The sequence below is a fragment of the Macrobrachium nipponense genome, chromosome 10, assembly GCF_015104395.2.
Source record: "Macrobrachium nipponense isolate FS-2020 chromosome 10, ASM1510439v2, whole genome shotgun sequence".
NCBI lineage: Eukaryota > Metazoa > Arthropoda > Malacostraca > Decapoda > Palaemonidae > Macrobrachium > Macrobrachium nipponense.
In genome coordinates this window covers 101,552,599-101,562,598 of record NC_087204.1, presented here as the reverse complement: position 1 = coordinate 101,562,598, position 10,000 = coordinate 101,552,599, and the positions used below count along the sequence as shown (strand labels likewise).

At 39.6% G+C, this 10,000-nt stretch overlaps 1 protein-coding gene across 11 annotated transcripts in view; it reads left to right on the top strand.

Annotated features, from left to right (window-relative positions):
- Positions 1 to 10,000, top strand: part of LOC135223820 (mucin-2-like) — a 503,176-nt gene that overhangs the window by 115,582 nt on the left and 377,594 nt on the right. For 10 of the 11 annotated variants that reach the window (XM_064262658.1, XM_064262652.1, XM_064262653.1 and 7 more), the window contains 2 exons: positions 4,839 to 5,080; positions 5,750 to 6,151. In XM_064262658.1, the coding sequence (XP_064118728.1) occupies positions 4,839 to 5,080; positions 5,750 to 6,151 (644 nt within the window). The remainder of the gene's footprint in view (positions 1 to 4,838; positions 5,081 to 5,749; positions 6,152 to 10,000) is intronic. The other variant, XM_064262663.1, reaches the window with a different exon arrangement.

Sequence of the window (10,000 nt, the reverse complement as noted above, 5' to 3'; positions counted from 1 at the left end):
CAAATCCAGGAACGTTCCTGGATTTTGAAAGGCTCCATGGGTTCGCGCCCTGGTCCAGGCAAGTCTATTATCGAGAAAAAAATTCTCCTTCGGTTAAGCATATATGAAAATATAATTAATTCCGAGAAGAGCGAATTAGATACTAAAGGACATTGTAACTCGATATATGTATATGAATCACGGAAATGTGATTTGAATTATATATATATATATATATATTATATATATATATATATATATATATATATATATATATATATTATATAAAATCATTTATTATACATATAAGTATATATTTATGATATATATTAAAGTGTGGATATATATCATATATATAATATATATATATATATATATATATATATATATATATATATATATACAATATATATATTAATGTTATGCAACTACAACACGCGAACGCCTTTAAAAAAATCACAACCTATCAAAAAATCTAAAAAAAGCCACAATCTATTTGAAAAAAAAAAAAAAAACTTGCGCGAGAAGAAACGAAAACGCGAAATGCGCGCGCAGACTGAACATTTGGATCGAGGCCAGATAGGGATTTATGCAAACAAATGACAAATGGCTCTCACCTTAAAACGTCAGCCTTACTGTAAGCATTATGACTAATAGGCCAGCGTACCGGGCTGGTTGAACCTTCTCAAATGCCACGGTGCCACCGACGGTCGAAGAATAATTCAGAATCTGAATCTAACATCTGTGTATTTAAAACCACGAGAGATTCGATGTAGCTTTGATATACTAGACGATCGGAGAATAGTAGGATCTAACATTTGTTTAATTCCAACCGTGAGAGATACGATATAACTTTGATATATTTTGTGTGTTGTAGTTGCAAAGTGTTTTACTATTATTATTATTATTTTTTTTTTTTTTTTGCTCTATCACAGTCCTCCAATTCGACTGGGTGGTATTTATAGTGTGGGGTTCCGGGTTGCATCCTGCCTCCTTAGGAGTCCATCACTTTTCTTACTATGTGTGCCGTTTCTAGGATCACACTCTTCTGCATGAGTCCTGGAGCTACTTCAGCCTCTAGTTTTTCTAGATTCCTTTTCAGGGATCTTGGGATCGTGCCTAGTGCTCCTATGATTATGGGTACGATTTCCACTGGCATATCCCATATCCTTCTTATTTCTATTTTCAGATCTTGATACTTATCCATTTTTTCCTCTCCTTTCTCTTCAACTCTGGTGTCCCATGGTATTGCGACATCAATGAGTGATACTTTCTTCTTGACTTTGTCAATCATGTCACGTCTGGTCTGTTTGCAACGTATCACCCTATCCGTTCTGATACATAGTCCCAGAGGATCTTTGCCTGATCGTTTTCTATCACTCCTTCAGGTTGTGCTCGTACCACTTATTACTGACAAGGTAGCTGATGTTTCTTGCACAGGCTCCAGTGGAGGGCTTTTGCCACTGAATCATGCCTCTTTTTGTACTGGTTCTGTGCAAGTGCCGGGCATTCGCTTGCTATGTGGTTTATGGTTTCATTTTTCGTATTGCACTTCCTACTAATGGGAGGGAAGATGTTATTTCCGTCTATCATACTTTGAAAACATATCTGGTTCTTAGGGCCTGATCTTGTGCCGCTGTTATCATTCCTTCAGTTTCCTTCTTTAGCTCTCCCCTCTGTAGCCATTGCCATGTGTCATCGCTGGCTAGTTCTTTAGTCTGTCTCATGTATTGTCCGTGCATTGGTTTGTTGTGCCAGTCCTCTGTTCTTTCTGTCTTTCTCCTGTCCTCTGTATATTTCTGGGTCTTTCATCTACTTTTATTAGTCCTTCTTCCATGCACTCTTAGCCACTCGTCTTCACTGGTTTTCAGATATTGCCCCAGTGTTATGTTTTCGATGTTGACGCAGTCCTCTATACTTAGTAGTCCTCTCCCTCCTTCCTTTCGTGTTATGTATAGTCTGTCCGTATTTGCTCTTGGGTGTAGTGCTTTGTGTATTGTCATTTGTTTCCTGGTTTTCTGATCTATGCTGCGGAGTTCTGCCTTCGTCCATTCCACTATTTCCTGCGCTGTATCTGATTACTGGCACTGCACCCATGGTGTTTATTGGCTTTTATCATATTTTCCGGCTGCTTGAGTTTTGACTTGAGTATCGCCTTATTATTATTATTATTATTATTATTATTATTATTATTATTATTATTATTATTATTATTATTATTATTATTATTTTATGATTGAAAATATGGCTATTAAAACGTATTAATGAAGGTCTTCTTCAGTATATTATTATTATTATTGTTAATGGAGGAGGAGGAGGAGGAGGAGGAGGAGGAGGAGGAGGCGGAGGAGGAGGAGGAGGAGGTAGAGGGAGAGGGAGAGGGAGTGATAGTCATTGCGTTTTCATATACATGTACATTCTACCTAAGGAAAACAATTATGAGTGATAGATTAACTCCCTGAGAGAGAGGAGAGAGAGAGAGAGAGAGAGAGAGAGAGAGATCCACATATCCTACAGTATAAGAACCACTGTGTTCATTCTACGTAACGTTAAAATGATCTATGGGTAATGAGATAACTCCCAGAGAGAGAGAGAGAGAGAGAGAGAGAGAGAGAGAAGAGAAGAGGAGAGAGAGAGAGAGCCAATACACTGTCGTTAATTGCTGCCATCATAATCGATACGTGGAAGGTATAGAAATTTGTACAACGTGACTTAATTTGGGCATAGCTTCCTTACGGTGCTTCTGCTGTAGACTATTAATAGACCTATAGCAAATACGGATGCTTTGCGACCAGTATCTATGTGTGTGCTCGAAATGATTGCTGGCTAAAATGATTACAGAATCCACTCTTATTCCTCATCGAATATCAGGTTGTGGTTTCCCGTGTTTGTTGCAAAACGTTTGGTAACTGAGTTTTTTTTTGGGGGGTTTTTGGGGGATGTTTGTGTTACTTGGCGTTGGCTGGTCGTATATGTTTTTGTTTTGCTACGATTCATTTTTCTCTTTCTACTCCTCCCACGCGAGGGGGAGGGGCTTGCTTGCACACTCACACATGCAGGAGATACACATACACACACTTAGGAGCTACACACACACACACACACACACACACGCAGGAGGTACAAATACACACAAGGAGATCTATGAAATATTCAACCATCCAGTGTTTGCAAGAAAATGTCTGCTGGCTGAAATTTTTGATATTCCAACCGATACTCGGTGTTCACCGTCGAATATGCTTTTGTTTCGCTACAATTCATTCTCTTCTTTGTCCTCCCACGCACGTGCAGCCTTGCACGCACACGCACACACACACACACACACACACACTCACACGCGAGATACAATTTGTCAGGCATGAAATATGCAACCATGCAGTGTTTGCAGGGAAATGTTTGCTAGCTTAAATTTTGCATATTGCAGCGGATTCCTCAGCGTTCACCGGCGAATACGTATTTTTGTTGCTTTAATTTGATCTCATCCTCCTCCCACGCACGCACACACACACACACGCGCGCGCGCACACACGCACACCTAGTTACAATTTGTTAGCCCTGAAATATTCAACCACCCGCGCCCCTGCTCTTGCATACACAATGGAGAGCCTTGTGCCACCGCCCTCAGTATACGATGATCTATTGTCGTCCCGCCGTTTGTCTAGTGCCTGAAGGTAGAGCGTTTTTTTTTTAAAGTTCGCGTCATCTGTTAACGCTCAGTACATGACACAGAAGATTGAGTTACCTGTCGGGACGGAACGATCAAAGATAGGTTGAATGATGAAGAAGAAGAAAAAGAAGAAGAAGATGAAGAAGAAAAAGAAGAAGGGGGTTGGTTATACCTGTCGAGTAGGTGACGTTAGGTATGGACAGGTAAATGAGAGGTTGTTGTGGCTATTACTATTATATATTGACACTGATTTGTATAGGAAGTTGAGTCAGGGGTTAGATATGAGGCCTTTGGTGTCGTCGAAGCGATGATTAATGTCGAATTTCATACGCGAACTGCATGTAAACTTTCCCTTTTTTTGTTTTTGTTTTTTCAAGCATTATGTATGTCAGGACTTGATACTGGATAGTGATGTGACTACGTTTTTTCTCGATAGAAAGTTCTTTTTTCGTTTTTTATATTCATATAGGCTTATGTAATTTGTACTTGATGCTGTATTTTTCTTTGTAGGCCATGTACATGCAAGAACAAAAGAGATTACTGTCTATTTTGTATATTTTGTATTATGTCTGTGTGGACAAATTTGTACTAATAATTGTATATATATGTCAGTAAAATAAGTAACTATTTAAATTAAACCATAGTCATACTTACATCGGACTTAACATTTATGGTTATTCCAATGAACTGCATGTATATAAATAAAACCTTTATATGTACTGAAGAACCGTATTTAACATCAGGGTGAAAATTTATGGTAATACCAATGAGCAGGTGAGACGTTGGGCGTTGCAACTGCTTAAATTACTCTGGTAATGGGTCTTAATTATGGCGTTCAGGAATTAGCTAAGCTCTTAACCATTAATTATCGCTGTTACCTGGGATAGGTTAGAAACAAGCTGCCAATTTTTCCTCAGAAAGCCTAATCAACCACTGAAAAAGTTAATTTGAAGATTATAAATATTTATTTTTGGATTTTGATGATTTTTGGTTATGGCATCTGGCGGTTGGCGGACATTGTGAGCTTTCAGCCAATCACGGCCAGCCTCAGTGATATTGTCTATGGATATTTACCATCAGCTTATAAGATAACAGGACTAAAGTAACCCGTATGCATGTATCTAGGTATGATTGTATGTATGTATGTGCATTAATTAAGTAAAAAATCCATTATTCCTTAACTACCTGATACGCCAGACCCATTTTAAAGTCGAGGGTGGTCCCAAAAGAAGTCCCGGGGACGGTGATGAAGGCCCACTGCTCCTGACGACGTCACACGACCACCAGCCAATCAGCGACCGCTTGCAGGTGACGTCACACGACCACCAGCCAATCAGCGACCGCTTGGAGGTGCCGTCAGTAGCTGACATGCGGCCTATCACAGGCCGGGGTGTCGGGGGTGTGTACAGCGGAAAGTCTTCAGAGCAGCACCAGGTAAGAAATTTCGTTGTTTAAAAGTTCTTTATTATTTTCATGATTTTCTGAGTAGGTTCGTTGACCTTTGACCTTCTGCAGCTTGTGGCCAGTGGTTGGGGCATTTTTGAAGTGTGGGTATGTCATGGAAAAGCTGCTTTATATGTCTTTTTAAAAGTGTTTCTGTTTAATGCCCCTCGTGAGGGGAACTACATAGAATTGGCAATTAAGGGAGCTTTTTTTTTATATTTCAATATTAGCTTCTGTAATTAGCGCTTGATAAAACAGGCCTTCTAAAGGCCTCCTGCAGACCTTATGGCACTAATGTATTCATCATGAACAGCCTGTATACATTTTTGTCTAAGTAACCTAGGTAAATATGATTACATTCTTTAGAACTCATAATAACTTTCTTACAAGTCAGCTAAAGGGAATTCTAAATTTCAGATTAATTTAATCTTCAATGGGGTTGCCTATGTTCAAATATTAATTAACAGTAATGAATGAAAATTAAATATTTGAATAAGCATTTTTCTCAAAATGCAATTACATTTAAGTCAATTAAACAGACTTAAAAATCAGACGCAGTTTCATCATGATAGGGTCACCTGTCCCATAGTATTTATGGAAAATGGTGAATAAAACCACATCATTTAAATAATTAAAGATATAATGAATCTTCATCTGCAGGAATGCCTATGCAAACCAAGGGGCACTGGCAGCATCTCAACCCCAAGTCCCTCCTGGGCAGGTAGAGCCATACACCTGAGCCCCTTCTACTCCCAGCCTCGTTCCTTGGACGCCAACATCAACACCACCAGCAACGCCTCCGTCAGTAGCAATAGCAGCAGCAAGTCTCAGCAGACTGCAGCAGTCCAGGGACAAGCAGGAGGAGTAGGGATGGGTGTCAAGGTTCCTGCTGGTAGCAGTGGTCTTCCCATGGGGTATTCCCCTCACCTACAACAACAACATCAACAACAACAAGGAGAGAAGAAGATGGCTCCGCCCACTTCTTCTTCTTCTACTTCTTCACCAACCAGACGCCAGAGTCTTCCGGAGGGACCTCGGCACTCCAAGGAGTTGCTTTATGACGTGAGTACCACATACTACTGTCCTGTTGCCATTTTCCTGTTTTGTTTATGTTTTGTTTCCAAGGATTCTTATTGGGACGTTATTCTGGAAGAATTCTAAAAGATGGTGGGTTACTACGAACGTTCAGTTTCTCTCTCTCATCTTTTTTGTCTTTACGTTCCTCCGTGAGACGTTCTTTGGAACTAAATAAGATAGATGGTGGGTGACTACTTACATTCAGAGATTCTCTTATTCCGCATTTTTAACGTTCGTTGTGCTGTGTCTGTTTGCCAGGGAATTTAAAAGATGTTGGTTAACTGCTTACGTTCAGATTCTATTTTTTTACGTTCTTAAAACTGAAATAAAAGGATTGGTGAGTGACTACATATGTTCAGAATCTATTATTTTTTTTTTTTTGTCTTTACGTTCCTTGTACTGCGATGGTTTTGCTAGGGATTTTTAGGACGTTGTTTGGAACGAAATGAAAGATGGTTAGTTACTACTAACAATCAAATATTCTGTCTTTGTCTTTTCGTTCTTTGTGGCGTTTTGGTCCCCAAGGGACCTCCAGGACGTTCTTTGGAACTAAATAAAAGATCGTGGGTGACTACATATGTTCAGATTCTCATATCGTGCATTTTTTTACGTTCGTTGTGGTATATTTGTTTACGCTTGTGAGAATATATGAATTGAAACGTTAGAATATATAATGTTCATTCACAATGAAGGTAAGTTTATTTACGTTATTCCTGTTCTATAAATAAAATCGTAAATCTAGATAAGTATTGGCGAATATAGGAATTACAGGGTGTCCATAAAGTCCCAGTACCATTATAAGTATTTATTGCTCAGAAACCATATAACATAGAGTAATGCAGTTTTTTAGCAGAATGAAGTGCTCTGAATGTAAACCTGAGGAAATGTAGAACATTCTACAAAAAACTGCATTACTCTGTTATATGGTTTCTGAGCAATAAATACTTGTAATGGTACTGGGACTTTATGGACACCCTGTATTATCGTATATTAATAAATCTGACTAGTCAGCGTTTTCTTCTCACTGAAAACGGGAATACGATATACACACCCCGTTGCCTCATACTTGAAGAAAACGGGAAGTCGAGACGCGTTCGATACGAGGAGTCATAATAATCAGCCCCAGTTATCCACAAAGACATATGCATATTCATGCCCCCAGAGATTGCGGTCGCGTTCGGCTAGTCGGGTATTTGGCATAACTAATTAGAATAATTTGGGGATCATTTTAGCCATTAGCAAATTCTAATTAGGACAGCTGGCACCTGGAATTACAGTGGCGTCCTTGCTCTCTGGAGGATCCAGGAGTGGGGGAGGTGTTGGGTGGTGGGAAGGGGTAGTAGACATTTTGGAATAGGCATGAGTCCCAATACCTGTCATTGGATTTGTCAAGACGTTTAAATGTGATTGGATAATTGATTACAAATTTATCTTTGGTAAATAATTACGTAGATGAATTTTTTATTTTATTTCAAAGTGAGTTTGTTAATTCTAATTGACTGATTGGTATTCTTAGGGAGGGGGATGAGGAAGGGGGATTGTATTCATAGGGGGAGGGGCCCCCATTTCAACAATATTATGTTTAGGTTAAATTGCATCGCTTTATGATTATTGAGACAAGCTGTGAAAGATATAGCAGCAACAGAATGCTCTCTCTCTCTCCTCTCTCTCTCTCTCTCTCTCTCTCTCAAATTAATACCAGGTAGTATGTGTTCGTACGTACATCAATTAAGGATACATGCTATATGAAGAATAAATAAAGTACAGGAAAAATAATATCAGGATTTATCTAAACGAACATAGACCTATCGGTTGGTACAACTTAGGTTTCTTGAGAGAGAGAGAGAGAGAGAGAGAGAGAGAGAGAGAGAGAGAGAGAGAGAGAGAGGGCCAGCAGTCCTCAGGCGAGCAAAACTTGTATTTGCTTTGTCAAGAAATTTTTGTTCCCAGAGAAAATTTGGTTATATTTTCGTAAGCAACTGCAAATACCTGCACTGAGGTAAGATGGCCTTGGGTAGAAAAGGTTAATTAGTGTTTCTGCGCGAGCTGTTTCAAGAGAGAGAGAGAGAGAGAGAGAGAGAGAGAGAGAGAGAGAGAGAGAGAGAGAGAGAGAGAGAGAGAGACTTACAGGACTGCACCAGCATCTTTGCTCGTAAGATCATATCAGACCAGGTGATGAGAATTATTTGCAAAGGATATTCATGAGAGAGAGAGAGAGAGAGAGAGAGAGAGAGAGAGAGAGAGTTACAAGGAGTTGCAAGGATTAGGATGTCTCAAAGACTTGTTAATCCATCCGAGGAGAGAGAGAGAGAGAGAGAGAGAGAGTTACAAGGAGTTGCAAGGATTGGGATGTCTCAAAGACTTGTTAATCCATCCGAGGGAGAGAGAGAGAGAGAGAGAGAGAGAGAGATTGAATTACTACACAGGATTAATATGAAGTGGAAAAAAGAGAGGGAGAGAGAGAGAGAGAGAGAGAGATTCATATACTACACAAGAGTAATATGAAATGGAAAGAGAGAGAGAGAGATCTAATAGGACTGCTGCAACCTTTTTTTTTTGTTATGGTATTTCAAACAAGCAATTATGGATATGCCTGGGTATCATCTGGGAGAGAGAGAGAGAGAGAGAGAGAGAGAGAGAGAGAGAGAGAGGAGATCTAATAGGACTGCTGCATCTTTGTTTCTTATGGTATTTCAAACAAGCAATTATGGATATGCCTGGGGTATCAACTGAGAGGAGAGAGAGAGAGAGAGAGAGAGAGAGAGAGAGAGAGAGAGAGAGAGAGAGATCTAATAGGACTGCTGTAACCATTTTTTTGTTGTTATGGTATTTCAAACAAGCAATTATGGATATACCTGGGTATCATCTGAGAGAGAGAGAGAGAGAGAGAGAGAGAGAGAGAGAGATATTGGAATCCGATGCATTGCCCGTGATATCGGTCTGTCCCAGTGGGCAAAGAGACGATTGGTATCGACCACATATGGTCGTCATAACTGTCTGTGTTGACGGTTGAAAATATCATTTTATTATTAAACGTTTCCACAAAATTCTCTAAAAAGTATTTTGTAATGTGAATTGGAAGTTGATTTATTTTCTTCGCTGATGATTCATTTCAGATAATTTTGTGGAGGGAAGTTTACTAGATCGTTATTATTGAAGTTCTTTTTTTTTTTTTACTCGCAAAATGTTGCCGCGTTCAGGTACAATATAATGAAAGGAGATTATCCTACGAGATGTACAGTTGTTCATTCTCTCTCTCTCTCTCTCTCTCTCTTTAGAGATAAGTGAGCACACGATGTCTCCACGTATGGACTAACAAGTCTTTGAGACATCCTAATCCTCGTAACTCCTTGTAACTCTCTCATCCTTCTGATCAAGGGAAACTTATTCTCTCTCTCTCTCTCTCTCTCTCTCTCTCTCTCTCTCTCTCCCGAGAGATAAGTGAGCACACGACGTCTCCTCGGATGGACTAACAAGTCTTTGAGACATCCTAATCCTCGTAACTCCTTGTAACACACTCATCCTTCTGATCAAGGGAAACATTTCTCTCTCTCTCTCATCCTTCTGATCCTTTGTCTCTCTCTATCTTTTCGCTCTCCTTCTGCTCTCTTCGTCTATCACTCCTCTCTCTTCTCTTCTGGGAGGGACTGTCAGGCAACTACTCGAACAAGGAAGTTTTCATTAACAAACGACCATGAAAATATCCCCCCCCCACCCCCCCCCAAAAAAAAAAAGATAAAAACTCCTTTTCACTTGTCCTAAAGTGAAACTGGGTCTCAAACTCCTGGTTCATGAGAGAGTTTTCTTTTTTTTTTCTTTTTTTACTCCTTTGAA